Here is an 18,408-nt window from a genome sequence, read left to right on the forward strand (position 1 = left end):
TGACAAAGTTTATATGTGACATTTGCAATTCATTTTTGGCCTGGTTGTTTTTCTTTTGTTAATCTTCGCTAATTGTTGTTTAAATTCTCTTGGTCTCACTGTTTGTATTTTCGCAAAGGACATATGAGGTTGGAGTTTCTTGAATAGGAACAAAGCTTTTCTTACTCACCATATGGTTGTAGGCTTAGTAGACATTTTTAATGAATTTCTGGCCATTAGAGTCATTTTGGTGTTAATATCAGTCTATACTATGATAACATTTGAGCTCAATTATGAAGATCAGAGAATGACTAGGCTATACATCCTTGGACATCTGCAAGCAAACTGAGCCACATAAACATGAAACCACACATGCCTGCTGGTTCACTAGCTTGAGGTAGGTGACACCCAATCAGACAAGTCAACAATCAACTTATAATTTAACATGAAACTAATCCCACATGGTATCAAATTGATTTGCACAAATTGTATCTGTTGATAACTACCAATGTCCGCACTTGTGGAGGGGTGACAAACAATTTTCCTATAACGGTTGGGTTACATCAAGGATCTGCATTAAGCCCTTTCCTTTTTGCTATAGGGATAGATGAACTTACGAGATCAATTCAAGAGAATGTGCCATGGTGTATGTTGTTTGCTGATGATATTGTTTTGATTGATGAGTCTAGAGCTGGGGTTAATGCTAAGTTAAAATTATGGAGACAGACTTTGGAAGCAAGAGGTTTTACGTTGAGTAAGAGTAAGACAGAATATATGGAATGTCAGTTTAGTAAGCAACATAGTAGTGATGAGAGTGTAGTGAAGCTTGGTGAGCAAGAAATAGCGGTGGATGACTGTTTCAAATATTTGGGATCTATCGTTCAAAAGAATGGAGAAATTGATGGAGATGTAAATCATAGGATTAAGGTTGGGTGGATGAAATGGAAAAGTGCAACTGGAGTGTTGTGCGATCATAGAATGCCATTGCGGTTGAAGGGGAAGTTTTATAGGACGACAATTAGACCTGCTTTACTATATGGTACGGAATGTTGGGCTGCCAAGAGACATCATTTTCAAAAAATGAGTCTAACTGAGATGCGTATGCTTCGATGGATGTGTGGAAATACACTAAAAGATAAGATTCGGAACGAGGAAATGAGTAAGAAGGTAGGCGTGGCATCCATTGAAAATAAGATGAGTGAGAATCGTTTACGATGGTTTGGGCATATTCGGCGAAGGCCTAATGATGCTCCGGTTAGAAGGATGGAGAAATGAGAAAATATATTAGCTAAAAGAGGTCGGGGTAGGCCTAAGAAGACTTGGATGGAGATGATAAGAAAGGATATGAATGCTTTGAACCTCACCGAGGACATGACATTGGATAGAAATGATGGGAGGAGAAGGATTCATGTGGAGGACTCACAGTGATTTTCTTTTTTGTTCATATCGCCGACCCCAATTGTTTGGGATGAAGGCGTTGTTGTTGTTGTTGTTGTTGTTGTATCTGTTGATAACTGTATCCAATACAATACTTTAAGACCAGACTTGGCAGCAAACAAGGGGACCAAAACTATCAAAAAACAAAGGATATTTTATTGACACTATTATGATTATGATGAAGAAATGATGGCCAATTCAATAGATGAGATATGCAAGCTTCTATTCCCAAGTGAAAGACCTCTTCAATAGCTTTTAGCTTTTAGCTTTTAGCTAATGTTGATGTTGAGCAATGCTTGGATCCAGCAAATGGTGTTTTATTGTATATGTGAGTGTTTATTTGAGTTGATGGTAAAGTTTTGTCAAGATGTTATACTTTTTGTCTTCTTCCATGCTTAGTTGTCAACCTGGGCGACCAAGTCTGGGTGGTGGGGCCCTATATTGCCGCCTAGGCTTTTTTTTAAAGCCTACGCTTTTTCTTTTTTGATTTTTTTTTGAAGTTTTTTTTTTGAAGACATCATTTGTTTTCTTCTTCGAGGAGGAGGAGAAGAAAAAGAAGAGGAAAGAGAAGACAATATACATGTTTTTTATTATGTTTTTTATGTTTTTTTATTTATTTTGGGTACTGCCTAGGCCTCGCCTTTTTAGGGGCTCACCGCCTAGGCTCTGCCTAGCGCCTATGACAACTAAGCTTCCATGCATATACTTTGGTGAATATATATTTCTGTTGAGATGATGAAAACCCTTAAACATATATGCAATATCTTCTCTTCCAATTTGGTGGATGCCTTTTTCAAGATCCTTTTTTATTTTGTAAAACAGAGGAAAAAATTGTATTAAAACATAAAAAAAAGAAAGGTGTGATGAGAGTGCTATTAATTGTTATTGTAATGAAAAAGGAAAAATAATACAAGTGGGTGCCTCTTATGGGCTTACAAGAGCACAAGCACATACACAAGGACCTCTTTATTAGCGTGAGTCTGGATCTGGGTCAGGATCTAGGACCCGTGTTAGATTATGATGGGATGTGTTGTTTATTATATTTTCCCTTGCCTTAAATGCCCTTCATTAGTATTCTTTGTATCATATGTAAATGAGGGTATTTCTAGTATGTAACTTATCCACAGATCAATATAAAAGAAAAGCAAGAGGCATGATTTTCCATATTGGGAATCGTGTGTATTCAGCCCCATATGCTGCTGCTTTCTTTTCTCTCTGCAGGAAACTCAAAAACCCTAATTCTAACATGGTATCAGAGCCATGATCCTGAGCAGGACTGGTAAATCTTTGTGACCTTCAAGATCTGATTTTTCTTCCTCCAGGTATTCATCTATTCTCTTCAATCTCTTCTTCAAAGCTTCTTCAGATCAGTCTTTTCTCATCAAATCTGCATTTATTTTTTCTTGTTATTTCTTGATTGAGTTTTCCTCTCTTGAATTCTTGGGTCACATTTCTCTCTCAAAAATGTGTTTTGTTTTTTTTATCTTTATAGATCAAATCGTCTAATCCCCTTTTAATCTTTGTTTCTTTCTTCTTAACACGTTCCCCTCTCAAAACATGTTTGGGTCACGTTTCTCTCTAAATAAAAAAAACATGTTTGGTATTCTTGCTTCCTACCTTATTTCTTTCTGATTGAATCTGATTCCTTTTGCATCACACAATATTTGATACATGATTTTGGTGCGATTACAACCCAACATTGATATTGATATATTGGTTTGCTGAAAAACATTCTTGGTGATTACTAGTAATCGTTGAGTACTGGTTTAATCTCACTCCAACAAAAAAAGTGGCTTATTGTGTAACATTGTCCTTGCTTATTATCGTTCTCTGCACGTGATTTGTCGTGTGATATTGTCTTTTTTATTATCATCTGTATCCGTGGTTTATTCGTTTCATACCTGGGATTTGTCGTTTGGTATTATTCCTTTTTATTTATTCCTCATGGATCCAAATTCCTCTCAAGTGTTCATCTCTGCCAATTTTCTTAGTCAATTGATCTATGAAAAACTCAATAATTCCAACTTCCTTACTTGGAAAAGGCAAATCATTCTATTTATTAGGAGTTAGGATCTTGCTCGTCACCTAGATGGATCAATAGTTGCTCCATCTGAGTTTCTTGTGTAGGAAGTTAAAGATGACAAAGGGGTTGTCACCGCAACCAAAACAGTTTAAGATGAAGGATCTTGCTTTGTTGAAATATTTTTTTTTATAGAGGTTGATCAAAATGATGATTCCTTCATCCTTACACATCATAAATACATGGTGGATCTCCTTAATAAAACAGGGATGAAGGAATGCAATCCAGCTGCAACAACTGTCCCTATTCACCAAAGATTGGGTGCTAGTGAAGGAAAATTATATCATGACCCAACAAAGTTCAGAAGTGTGGTTGGAATGCTACAATATCTTACATTTACTCGTATGAACAGTGTATTTGCTGTCAATCGCAGGCCGTGAAAAGAATCCTGAGATATTTAAAGGGGACTGTAGGAGATGGTTTGTTTTACAGAAAAAGAATGGCAGATGAAGATATTATGATGGTCATGTCATATTCAAATGTAGACTGAGTTGGTGATCCGATGAAAGATCTGTTTTTGGATATTGTGTTTTTGTTGGAAGGAATCCTGTCTCATGGAGTAGTAGGAAGCAGAAGGTTGTAGCAAGGTCAAGTACTGAAGCATAATATCGTTCCATGGCTGTTGTTACCGCTGAAATGACTTAGATCAAATACATTTATGATTTGGTAGAAGTTGTTCCTCAATCACTATTATTATGTGATAATCAAGGGGCTATCAATATTTTGGTAAATCATGTGCAGCATGGTAAGACAAAACATGTTGAAATTGATCAATATTTCATTCGTCAGAAAGTAGACGATCAAGAGATAGAGACAAGATATATATGGATTGAAGAATAAGTAGCTGACTTATTTACCAAAGGCCTCACAAAGAACAATTTTTGATACTTAAGAAGCAAGTTCTTCATGGTTGATAACCATGTGCAACTTATGGGAGGCTATTAGCGTGAGGCTGGATCTGGGTCAGGATCCAGGACCCATGTAAGAAATGAAATCATGGTGAAGGAAGCGCTTTTGTGAAGAAATCAGACAACTGGAACTTCGATGCTACATAAGGTAAAATAATAGTCTTCTAAAGGTATTATTTATGAATATATTGTCAATCCATCTTGATATGCTTGGTTTGTTCATGAAATATGTGATTGTCAGCTAAGCAGATGGCATTTTTATCGTCACAACATAACCTTTAGGGTGATTGCATATGCACCCCCATGTCCTCAAATAGTTTTCTCAACCACATGATTTCAGATGTCATGGTAGCCATGACACAATATTTAGCTTTGGTTGATGATAAAGAGACCTTTTGCTGCTTGCATTTCCAAGATACCAGTGAATCACCTATAAACATGCAAAAACCTGTAGTTGAGGATCTATCATTAGGATCTCATCTCCAGTTAGAGTCAATATATGCAATTAATTCAAGTGGGGAGGAAGACAAAAAATTCCTTTAGAAATAAAATTTTGTAAATATTGAATAATGCACGTAACACGTACACAATTGTTGGAGAATACTGAGACTGGCTTATTGTATGTGTAGCAGGTAAGGTGAGAAGCGCAGAAACCGAGGTAGAGAGAGAGAGAAAGAGGAAGAGAGAGAGAGAGAGAGACGGCTGGAGAATAATAGAACATGTTATTCAATCAGGGCTAATCTCTATATTAAATAGAGAGAGTCCAAGGAACAAAATTACACCCAGGTCCCTCATTAAAGAATAAGATTCAAATAACCTCTAGTTTAGAAAAACTTATTTACTAAAAACATTTTACTAAAAACATCTTAGTTTCAACACTCCCCCTCAAGCTGGAGCATAGATATCAATCATGCTCAGCTTGTCACAACACTTTGAGAAATTTGGTCTCGCCAGGGCTTTGGTAAAAACATCAGCTACTTGATCTTCGGAAGATACATGATCGGTGCAGATATACCCAGCCTGAACCAAGTCGCGAACATAGTGACAGTCAACTTCAATATGTTTAGTCCTTTCATGAAACACTGGATTGTTGGCAATATATGTAGCAGCCCTATTGTCACACATCATCAATATAGGTAGAGATACTTTCTCCTGAAGCTCGGTCAAGACTGACTTTACCCACATAATCTCAGCTGCAGTCTGGGCCATTGCTCGGTATTCAGATTCAGCACTCGACCTGGCTACAACGGTTTGTTTCTTACTCCTCCAGGTAACAAGATTTCCTCCCACAAACACACAAAATCCAGATGTTGACTTCCTATCTTCAACAGATCCTGCATAATCCGCGTCAGTGTAAGCAATAACGTCCAAAGATGGATTTCGTTTAAACAACAGACCTTTACCAGGAGATGCCTTTAAGTACCGAATAACCATCATAGCTGCATCCCAGTGAACTTTTGTAGGTTTGTCCATGAACTGACTGATTTTACTCACAGCTAATGAAATGTCAGGTCTAGTAACAATCACATATAGTAACTTACCCACCAAGGATCTAAAGCTGGCACTGTCTACATACTCAGACTTCTCATCGAACATGTGAGTTTTGGGATCCATTGGAATATTAGCTGGCTTGGCTCCTAGCATTTCAGTCTCTTTTAATAAGTCCAACACATACTTTCTTTGAGACAACACTAAGCCCTCTTTGTTTCTTGCAACTTCGATACCCAGAAAATATCGAAGGTGACCAAGATCTTTAGTAACAAAGTGTTTCTCAAGATGATCTTTTGTGGCAGAAATATCTTGGGCACTGCTCCCTGTTAATATGATGTCATCGACATATACCATCATAACAACAATTCCAACACTGGTTTTCTTGATTAACAAGGAGTGATCTGAAGCTGACCTGACAAAGCCAAAACTAGACATTACCTCAAATAATTTGTGAAACCATGCCCTTGGACTCTGCTTCAGGCCATAAATAGCCTTCTTCAACTTGCACACCTTCTTACACTCCCCCTGAACCTCGAAGCCTCGGGGTTGTTGCATGTAGACAGTTTCATGCAAATCCCCATACAAGAAGGCATTCTTGACATCCAACTGAAACAAGGGCCATCCATGGTGCATAGCAACAGAAAGAACAAGACGAATCGTGCCAAGTCGAGCAACTGGGGAGAAAGTTTCAAAAAAGTCAACACCATAAGTCTGAGTATACCCTTTTGCAACCAACCGTGCTTTGTACCGTTCAATTGACCCATCCAAGTTATATTTAATGGTATATACCCATTTGCAGCCGACAATATCTGCATCAGTTGGAGGATCCACCAAATCCCAAGTGTCCCTGGAACATAGGGCATCCATCTCATCCTTCATAGCCTGCATCCATTTGGGGTCGAATAGAGCCTGACTGTGATGAAGCGGAACAGAGGAGGCAGACAAAGCCGAGATAAACTTCTTCATAGAATCCCCAAGATTAACTTTAGAAACAAACTGAGAAATGGGATGAAGGGTGCACTGTCTTTTCCATTTTCGCAGAGCAATAGGAAGATCCTCATCAATAGTAGAAACTTCAGTATGCTCAGTGATACTTACCTCAGGAGAAGAAGATAATGGGGGCATGGAGGTAGGTGGTAACCTGTGAGTATACACTATAGGAGGGTTTCTGTATCGAGACTCCCCAGAGGATGGAGCCACAGGCTTTGGAGTGAACGACTCTAAAGGAAAAGGGGGAATTGGCAGAGGAAAAACATCACCCTGACTCTCTTGTAACCTTGTAGTAGTACTCGAAAAATAAGGACTAGACTCAAAGAAGGTAACATCCGCACTGACATACTCTTTATGAGATATAGGGTCATAGCAACGATATCCTTTTTGGTTTTTAGGATACCCAAGGAAAACACATTTAATAGACTGCGCAACAAGTTTAGCTCGATCAGGACCCAGCTTATGCACAAAACACACACATCCAAAAACTTTAGGGGGGATAGGAAAGAGAGGAGCCTCTGGATGGAGAATTTGAATTGGGATCTGGTCTTCTACAGAACTGGACGACATGCGATTTATAAGAAACCCGGCTGTCAAAACTGCATTGCCCCAGTATGTAGCAGGCATATTGGATTGAATCATAAGGCACTGAACAACATTAAGGATTTGTCTATGTTTCCTCTCAGCCACCCCATTTTGCTGGGAGGTATGGGGACATGTAAATTGAGGTTGAATCCCATTACCAGAGTAGAATTGAAGTAAGTCTTTGGATTTGAACTCAAGAGCATTATCGGTGCGAACAATTTTAACACATATGTCAAATTGAGTTTTTATCTCTGCAATTAAAGATTTAAGAATGACAGGACCTTGAGACCGATCTTTTAACAGGAACACCCACGATAGTCTCGAGAAGTCATCAACAATAACTAGATAATAATGACATTGAGACCTATTCGAAATCCTACTCGGACCCCACACATCTACATGAAGAAGATTAAACAATCCTTGACTTGATGGATTCTGACTGGAGGGAAAAGAGCTTCGACAATGTTTTCCCAATTGACATGTTTCACACTGAAAAGAAACTGAGGGAGGTATATGAGGAATGACACGACGAAGTTTTGTCACTGGAAGGTGACCCAAACGATGATGCCACAATAGAGGACTTGAGGATGATGTAACAACAGAGTGGGTCGAAACCTCTGGTTGGTGAAGGTAATACAGACCACCTTCCTCATAGCCACCACCAATCCTTCTCCCCGTCAGCAAGTCCTAAAAGGTGCATCCCATAGGATCAAAAATCACTCTACAATTCAACTCTTTTGTCATTCGACTAACTGACAATAAATTCTGTGGAAATGAAGGAGCGTGAAGAACATGTGACAATTGAAGAGTAGGGGTAATAGACATGTTTCCCTGCCCTACAATTGGGGAAGAGCTACCATCAGCAAGACGTACCCCTTTCTGACCTGTCACAGGTTTTAAACTCAAAAAATTGCTCGAGTTTCCGCACAAGTGACCAGAGGCTCTAGAATCAATGACCCACCTACCACCTTGAGCAGATAGGCCATCACCTGCCGAGCACACAACCTCCGCAACATAAGACTTTGAATTGGATGATAGTAAAGCAAGGAGCTCGTCATATTCAACCCTGCTAAGAGTTACACAATCATTGGAGGAATCTGCATCTGATTTAATCACTTGAGCCATAATATAAACTAGTGGGCTTGATTCACAAAATGCAGGAGCAACCACACGCTCATACCCACAATCAACAACAAGCCTGACTGTATCAAGTTTTGACTTCACCAATGAAATCTGAGAAACACGACCTTCGACTGTTCAGATCCAAACTCCAAATATAATTTTAAAGAAACTTGACCAAAACCTTTCACCTCAACCAAAGATGACTATAGGCTGTAAATCAAGATCACACATCCAACACGACTTAGAGTGTGTTATCATCACACATTCGCCGCTACTACAACCAGTAGCAGCACCCAACACACGACTTAGAGTGTGATACCACAGTGCCCAACACAGAATCCCACTTCAAAAGACACGGTTCCTGCAAACAGAATTTTTTTTTTCAGCACATCAGGGAATCACGCGACATCTGCTCACAGCCATATACATAATGCGACATCTGCTCCCAGCCATATACCTCATGACAGCAAAAAAAAAATCAATTTCACGACTTCTGCACAACACTTGTACTTATCAACATAGATAAAGGTATTCACGACAGCTGCGTATTTATCAACCAGCCAAAAGGAATTCACGACGGCAACTCCCAGCAATATAAACCACGACAGCCAAAAATAATATCAGTTTCATGACTCCCAGCAATATAAATCACGACAGCCAAGAGAGAAATAGGTTTCACGACAACTGCGTATTTATCAACATAAATAAAGGAATTCACGACAGCATCTCCCAGCAATACAAATCACGACAGCCAAGAGAGAAATCAGTTTCACGACAGCTACGTATTTATCAACATAAATAAAGTAATTCACGACAGCATCTCCCAGCAATATAAATCTCGACAGCCAAGAGAGAGATCAGTTTCACGACTTTTGCTCAGAACTCTTACTTATCAACATGTATATAGATATCCACCATAAACAATAGATCTGATTACAGATCTGAGTCATGACATTTGTCAGATCTCAGATCTGTTATCAGATCTGTATTACTTATTTCAAAACACAGACCGATCACACCTTTTTCCATAATAACTCGAACTTGGCGCAGGGCACGAGCTCACGCTCCCAAGGACGATGGCTTTGATACCATGTAGCAGGTAAGGTGAGAAGCGCATAAACCGAGGTAGAGAGAGAGAGAAAGAGGAAGAGAGAGATAGAGAGAGAGAGAGAGACGGCTGGAGAATAATAGAACATGTTATTCAATTAGGGCTAATCTCTATATTAAATAGAGAGAGTCCAAGGAACAAAATTACACTCAGGTCCCTCATTAAAGAATAAGATTCAAATAACCTTTAGTTTAGAAAAACTTATTTACTAAAAACATTTTACTAAAAACATCGTAGTCTCAACAGTATGTAATGCATGAGAAATCTTAGGTCGAGTGATCGTTATATAAGGGCCCCAATTATCTGCCGATAAGGAGTGGGGTCTTTCAAGGGTGTCCTATCATCGATCTTCAACTTTGCGTTGATAACTTCAAGAGTATCTACCCTCTTTTCATCTGTAATGTCATACCTGTCATTAATCTTAGTGGTAAACTTGGATTGAGTCAGAAAATAATCACAGGCCGAATATGCTACTTCAATCCCTAAAAAATATCTAAAGAAACCTAGATCTGTCATTTCAAAATTGTTTCAAAATAGTTTTTATACAACTAAATCCCTGTTTATCTCCTCTAGTAATGATCATATCATCAACATAGAGAAGAATAATAACACCTGCATCAGATTGCTTAACAAACATAACAATGTCAGTATAACAAGATTTAAACCATAACATAACTAAATCTTTCATATCAAGTTTTAGGAGCATGTTTCAAACCATACAAAGCCTTGCGTAAATAAAGATCTTTTCCTACCGGAATTTCATATCCTGGAAGAGGATCCATGTATACTTCTTTTAATTCACCATTTAAAAAAGCATTTTTGACATCCATCTGATAGATGGGCCAGTTCCTAATGACAGCTACAACTATAAGGGTTCTGACATAAGTCATCCTAACTACTGGTGCAAAGGTCTCATCGTAGTCTATATCATATTTTTTGGAATAATCCTTGCCAACTAGCCAAGTCTTATATTGTTCAAAGAAGCATCACTCTTGGTTTTAACCAAGGTTGTAAGTATTGTATCATTACTTGTATCGATCGGATCCAAAATAAGATACGTATTGTATCATATTGTAAAAAATCATAATTTTATAATAAAAAAATCTAAAATTTCTAAAAAAATCATGACAAATCAGGGAAAATAAGCAAAAAATTTAAAAAAATCATAACACATGAAACAATGATGAATTGCATAAAATACAATCATAAACTCACATGTGAAGCACTTGTCTCTATGAGCTGCATAAGACATCATAACCAAGTCTTTTTAAAAATAACACATGAGACAATAACCAAGTTTTTTAAAAATATACCATCAATCATCGTCATCGTTATCATCATTATCTTCTTCTTTTTCTTCTCTTCCTTCGACATTCACATCATCTCTAATGTACGTGGGCTCTTGATCACCTACGTCATAAGCTCCTTCCATGTTTATCCACTGAATGTCCTATTCATTTAGAATACATGCTTCTTCTTGAACCCATGCATCCAATACATCAAAACTTTCCAAACTAATTTGATCAATTTGCTCTTTGTGCTTCATTGATGATAACTTTTCTAGTTGCCTAAAAAAATGACATGAAAAAATTAAAATTAGTTAGGTTTTATATGATATAAAAAACTTTAAATAAACACATGAAATAACAAAAAACATTATAAATTTATATACCTTTGTCTCAACCGTAAGTTGTAATGAACGTAGACGAGGTCATTGAGCCATTTGTTCAATCTATTTTCTCGTTTTGTATGTATTTGCTTAAAGACACTAATTTTTCTCGCATCCACTTGCACTACACATTTGGATGTGAATGACAAAAGCTCTCAAGTTTGAAACATCAATTCCAAATTTGGTCTACCAAATGTCTGAAAAAAACAAAAAAATAAGAAATCAATAAGACGAACAAATACAATCATACAAAACATCATAACTAAATAGCAATATGAAATTGAAATAAACAAAATAAATTACCTGGATGCATCGTGGCCTAAGTCACACGGACTCGGCTAAAAGGTCGACGCACCTGCGTCGACATGCCCCGACACGGGTGCGGCTTCGGACACAGGGCAGACACGGTCAACTAAGTGTCGGACTCGGTCAATGCACCGGGGCCGAGTTCATCTACATTTTGGACTCGATCAACTTTGACCGAGTCTATTTTTGTCCATTTATTAAAATTAATTTGGACTCGGGTCGTGTCCGGATCTAGACCTGACCCGGATCCAAAACGGTATCACACTCACAAGCTTCTTTATGTATTATATTTTGGTAAGTTTGTGTTACTTCAACAAAATTACTTTTTTATTTTTGCTTTAAAATTTATAATCTTATTATTGTTATATATATATATATATATATATATATATATATAGCTGTGTCCCCGTGTCCAAAATTTTTGAAATTGCTCCGCACCCGTACCTGTACCCGCACCCATGTGACATAGATCATGGCATGGTGTCACACTATTGCAGGTCTCCCAATACCATACAATGCATTATCATAAGTTTTTGTTTTCTTATGAATTTGCTCTTAAACGCCATAATCAGGGTTCAACCTTTCAATGCAATTCAAGAGTCCCTTGTTGACTTCCCTATCCATTTTAAATGTAGGGGAGTATCTAAATGCAAGATTTAAATAATACACTGAATCATGAAGAGGTTGATGAAGTTGCCCAGTCCACCTATGATCAATGATGTTCCATATAGGGATGTGCAATTTTTTCTTCTTATTATCGCTAATGACCTCTTTTATCTTATACATGGCCTCATAGATATAACTCATAGCTAGTTTGTCTTTACTGTCAACCAATCAAAGCACCTTTACCAAAAGTATAGTGATTCTCAACAACTTCACACATGAGTCGCAAAATTCACTTCTTAATACAATATCTATAATTTCTCTTGACTTTATTTTTTGTGCATGAGGATATACATTCCAGTCATCTGATGAAAACATTTTTTAGTGTAGTTCTATTCTTTATTAGACTTTGCACTGTAAGAAAATTGTAGCAAAATCTAATAATTGCACTATGAATCAACTCAACACTACTAGTGTACTTTCTCGTCAAGTTCAAAATCCATACATGATTGTAAATAAGTTTAGTAACTTCTTGGCAGCATTCAATTGTGTGTTTTATCTCATCCATGTTGCTGATGTCTTCAAGAATGAGGTCTATGCAATGCACAATATACGAGGTCCAAAAGAATGACTTATAATTTTTTGTTAATTATTTACATGTTGGCCTATAATTTGTTACATTATCAATAATGAATTCAACAATATTTTGAGATTGAACCTCTTCAACAGCCTGATCAAATACCCTGAGCAATACATTTGTTGTCTTGGGTGTATCAGACACATCATTTGACTTAAAAAACATAGTTTTTTTAGGCAATAGACAATAAAATTTATCAAGGTCCTTGACTTTTGTATGTCTGTCCATTTGCCATGATGTTACACTCAATTTCTCTCTATGACTGCCTTATTTCATCACAATATGCTTTTACTTCATTCACATTAGTATCTAAATTTTTTTCTCTCAAAGCATGATATGAAGGTGTTTTATATCCAGGCTCGATATTGGTTATGACATATCTGCCATGACCTGAAAATAAAAAGAATTTGCTGCATTGAAAGGAATGAAGGCATCATAAAGTCATTTTTTAACTACGACATTTGCCTACTCGACTAAATGTTGAGTCATAGCAGTACAAATGTCGGGTTGTGCCCCAGGGGTAGCCCTAGGAGAGGAAAAACTCTTAATAGAGCCTCTAGCTCTACCTCCTCTCGAAAAACTCCCTCCTACTCTTCTTTTTGTGCATGCGACACTACTACTACTAACACCAATCACACTTTTCTCTTTCGCTGCAGAACTTCCTATTTCTGATGCTATGCTAGGGGTTGTAGGATTAGAAGTAGATATGTCATCTTCGTCTTCCCAGGATTGCGCATACTCGTTTCTACCTCACTCATCTTTTTTCTTGTCTTTTTTCTCTCAGACTAGTGAGTAATTTTTGGCATTGCCATTTCATAGCATCCAGCAAATTCCTTGACGTGCAGCCCGCAACATTGAGATGTGTCCCAGCTAAATGATTATTCAGCCAAGAGATACCACCCCAAAAAATAGTATGGCAATAGTTGCACTTGATTTTAAATCGCTTTCCACTTATTACTTGAGTGCCCCATTGCCATGCCGGATCATTTGATGGCATCTTTCCCCCCAAAAAAGCTCAATAAGAAGCAAAAAAATAGATTTTTTTTTACTCTGACCCACTTCTTTGAGTGGAAAAATGGTGAAAATGCAATATTACTTGAACAAATCGCAAAACTCTCTTCTTTGCACACAGACCAGCTTTCAAATCGTTCTCACGAGTCCTAAGGTGTGTGGATACCTCTCTAATGGCTTCTACACAAATAAGGGAGTCGACTCTTAAGAGGTGTTTATAACCCAAAACTAAAAAAATTATGATTTAACCCTTTTTTAAGAGCACTGACCCTGTATCGTATAATATGCCCTGTATCGTATGATACATATACAATATACACTTGTATCGTGATGTGAGTGTGTATCGTATCGATATTCCCTATAGTAACAATACAAATTGTATGTTCATGGCTTCTATCCATTCTTGATGGGTTTTGGCTTGTTTATAAGAACTAGGTTCGAAATAAGAATTTTTTTTGGCTAGTCAGGCTCTATATTAAGGGGAAAAACTCATAGGATACAAATCTTTCTGGTAGTCTAGATTCCCTAGTGGATCTCTTAAGGGTATTAGATTCATGTGACTCAAGGCTAAAATATTTGTCTAAGGCATTGGGTTGACTATCATTGCCCCTTCTGCTATATCAAAGACTGGGATGGTTACTTCTATCTACATCATGAATTATATCAGCAGGAGGATTTAGTTGAGGTTCTTCATTCAAAATATCAATACTCAAAGAATCTTATCTTTAGGAAACAATTCAAACAAAAAAGAGTAATTACTAGCTTTTAGGCACATCTTGATCAAAGAAACTTTCTTTTTCCAAGAAAGTTAGATTTCTAAAGATATAGAGTCTATCATTATGCAGATCATAACATCTAAATCCTTTTTGGGTTTCTCTGTATTCAAGAAAAACACAAAGAATTGCACAAGGGGACAATTTATGATTTTTGTTGGTAAGAACAAAGCATTTGCATCCAAAAGTTCTCGATTTAGAATAATCAAGGAAAGTTTTGTAAAGTTTTTCAAGAGTGGTAATGTTTTGAAGCTTGACAGAGGAAGTACGATTTATAAGATAAACAACGGTAAGGGTGACTTTGACCCAAAATTCCTTTGAGACATTTTTTAAAATGAGAAGTATTATAATAGTTTCTATAATATGCCTGTGTTTTCTTTTTGCCAAGCCATTTTATTGAAGGGTATACGCACAAGATCTTTGGTGAATATTTTCATTTAATTTTAAATACTTTTTGAAATCATTTGACATAAACTCTCCTCCTAAATCGGAAGGAAAAATAGTTATATTGGACTTAAATAAATTTTTGACTGAGTTATGAAAAGTTTTGAAAGTTTCAAACACTTCACTTTTGTGCCTCAGAAAGTAAATCCATGTATACCAAGAATAAGCATCGACAAAGATCACATAATATGCAAAGCCACCCTTAGATACAATAGGTGTTGGTCCTCTTACATTACATCTAAATGTATTAATTCAAGTGGTTTAGTAGCAAAAAATGTTTCTCTTGAAAGGGGAATGCCCTTCATTTTTCTAAGAATAGAATCCGTGCAATCAAGTTTTTCATTACAAAATTTTCTCAAATGAGGTACATTGGATAATTTAGATATGCTAGGATGACCTAGCTTTTGATGCCGAAAAAAATATTTAAATTTTGTATATTGAACAAAATGCATTTAGAGGAATAACTTGTTAGTCCATGTAGTAAAGATTTTCTTCTCTATGTCCTTCCTCAATCTGCATCTTGGAGTGGAGATCCTGCACCAAACATTGGTTCGATGAAAATGAGATTCTACAACCATTATCGGCTATTTGAGAAACAGAAAGAAAATTTAAATTGAGTTTTGAAACAAAACTAATTTTTGTTATATAAAAGTTAAAAGAATTTTTAAAATCACCAATGCCTTTTATGTCAAGAGAGGAGCCATCGACGGTGAAAACATTAGATCTACTTGAATTCTATATTCGGAAAGTAAATAGTTATGATATGAAAAGAGGCACCGGAGTCCCAGAGCCAAGAAATTTTACCTAGAAGAGAAGAAGAGTAAACCACGACACCCGTGATAGAAGAAGATGAACCTTTGAGAAGCGGTTGTAGGACTTCTACTAATTTGGATAATGACGGTTCCAATGGATTTGAAATCTCCATTGGTTCCATTCTTATCCTCATGTGATACATCTACGCTCGCCACTCATCTTTTCCTTTAAATTTGGGGCAATAAGGCTTAATGTGCCCCGGTTTTCCTTCCTTCATCATAACATTGCCTTCCAAAGTTGGGTCTTGTGAAGTGAGGTTGCTTGTAGGTATTGGTGTTGGCACTAGGTCTTTGGACCGCCAACACATTATCTTTAGGTTCCTTGGACTTGGTCATGGTCTTCAATCGAGTCTCTTCGATACATACTTCGGCCAATATTTCATGAAGAGGTGGAGGCTCATTTTTCGCACGATGAGTGATGGTGACCCTCACATGTTGAAATTCAGGTATAAGACCTTGCAAAAATTGAAAAAATTACTCTTCTAAGATTTCTTTCTTTCTTTGATGAACATCATTGGGTATGCCCCAAATAGACTCCAATTTCGCCATTTAGTCCCAAAGGGTTTTTAAGGATCCATAGTATTCACACACTTCTCACCTTGCATATATGTATTTTCTCATTTATGAGGGACATCTCTTTGAGTATATGTTTGCTTGATAAAAGTCCAAGCCTCGTATGCTCTTTCAAATTCCAAGATATTCTCACGTGGCTCCTCACACATGCTTCCCAGAGAGAGAGAGAGAGCACTTTAGCATGACCTACTTCTCATGCATTATAGTTAATTTTGTAGTTGAAGAAAGCTTTATCCCTCTTATTTTTCTTAAGGGTCTCTTCTTTAGATGTACCATCTTCTCCCATAACAACTGTGGTAAGGATAAGTTGAGGTTTCGGAATAGAACCATAAACCAAGTGCCACAATTCTTTCCCAAGTAGGATTCTCTTTACCGCGGTGGCCCACATGTAGTAGTTGGTCCCATCAAATTTGATGGAAACAATGGTTACAACTTATCGACCATGGAACCAAATAGAAAAGAAGAGAGGGAGAGAGAAAGGAAGAGGGAGGAAAAAAGAAGTTGAAGAGATCGATGACACGCTTCCCGAAGCAACTAACCGACGCTCTTTCGATCTTCACGGTCCACCACGCTATCTTCAAATACAAATTACAATCAAGAAGCACGGAGACTCTAATACCATGTAGTGAAAAAGAAAAATAATGCAAGTGGGTGGTTCTTATGAGCTTACAAGAGTACAAGAACATACACAACAAGGACCTCTTATGGGTTAATACAAAAACACAAGCATGTAAGCTACTTAAGGGCCAAGAACACAAGTAAAAAATATAGGATTTTATTAGGATAAAAATGCTTGAGAAAAGCCTTAAACAAGAGAAGGGAGAGATCCCCTTTATATAGACAAGGGAGACCCAATAGAGTCGTTGGGATGTTGGGAGCATCCCAACGGCTCTAAATAGAGCTGTTGGGAGCTACCAACAGTTCTATTTGGTCTTTGACCAAATTGACCTATAAAAGCTAAAAGAGACAAAAAAAGTAGAAATAAAATAAAAGGACTAATGTGCTCCTAATGGGCACAGCCTATTACAAAGACTGAAATGACCAAAATACCCCTAATGGGTATATATATATATATACAACTTAACAGTTATCATTCAGCTTTTTTATTATGCTTGCTAACCTCACTTTTTTATTTGCCAAGTTTGTCTTGTTTGCAGTTTTGTAAAGCTCAAATATGTCTATTCATATGGTTGTGTTGCGTGTCCTGTTCATTTATTTGGATTGGATTAGTTTGTGGCTTTAGTAAGTAGCATTCTAGACCCTGATGTTGTGTCTTTCGGAATACTTGCAGGAGTTATTTGGACTGATGTGACAGTGATGGATGAAGTTTTGCCTGAAGCAGCTCTCTGCATTTTCTCTTTAGAGGTCTCTCTCTCTCTCTCTCAATTGATGCTTGTGTCGTATGTTAATGTTCTACATGCTTGTGAGATTCTTGCATTTAGCACATATGCCTTCCGTCATGTAATCTACTTTCTGTATCACGAGTTGACATCTTACCTAGTTCTTCAGGCTTCCCGTGCTGTTGTAAACCAGTATGTCACCAGCTCATTCGCTCGGCTGTTATCTCAAGTCTCAGGTAAATTTTCTGGCTTAGTCATAAATATGTTATTGTAATTTCTGGTTATATTTTCCCAAGGGCGATTGTGTTGTGTGGGAGTGAAACCCAAACAAGTAAAAAGTATATGGTCTTTTTAAATTGATACATAACACAGAAAAACTTTCATTCAACATGAATGAAGAATTTGATAGAGAAAACAGTGACCTTGATGGGTATCCGCAAAGGAAGAATAAGAAGAAAAGAAAACGGCGAGCTTGATGGTTATCCAACAGGACAGTGGCACATGGAGTCTATCTTGGTTAGAGAACCCACTTCAATGGTG

The 18,408-nt window shown here is 37.2% G+C and overlaps 1 protein-coding gene across 4 annotated transcripts in view; it reads left to right on the forward strand.

Annotated features, from left to right (window-relative positions):
* Positions 1–18,408, forward strand: part of LOC149839196 (vacuolar protein sorting-associated protein 51 homolog) — a 91,420-nt gene that overhangs the window by 23,567 nt on the left and 49,445 nt on the right. For all 4 annotated transcript variants that reach the window (XM_090002368.1, XM_090002370.1, XM_090002369.1 and 1 more), the window contains 2 exons: positions 17,820–17,893; positions 18,038–18,104. In XM_090002368.1, the coding sequence (XP_089858494.1) occupies positions 17,820–17,893; positions 18,038–18,104 (141 nt within the window). The remainder of the gene's footprint in view (positions 1–17,819; positions 17,894–18,037; positions 18,105–18,408) is intronic.

The sequence above is a fragment of the Nuphar pumila genome, chromosome 4, assembly GCF_984573655.1.
Source record: "Nuphar pumila chromosome 4, dmNupPumi1.hap1.1, whole genome shotgun sequence".
Classification (NCBI taxonomy): Eukaryota; Viridiplantae; Streptophyta; class Magnoliopsida; order Nymphaeales; family Nymphaeaceae; genus Nuphar; species Nuphar pumila.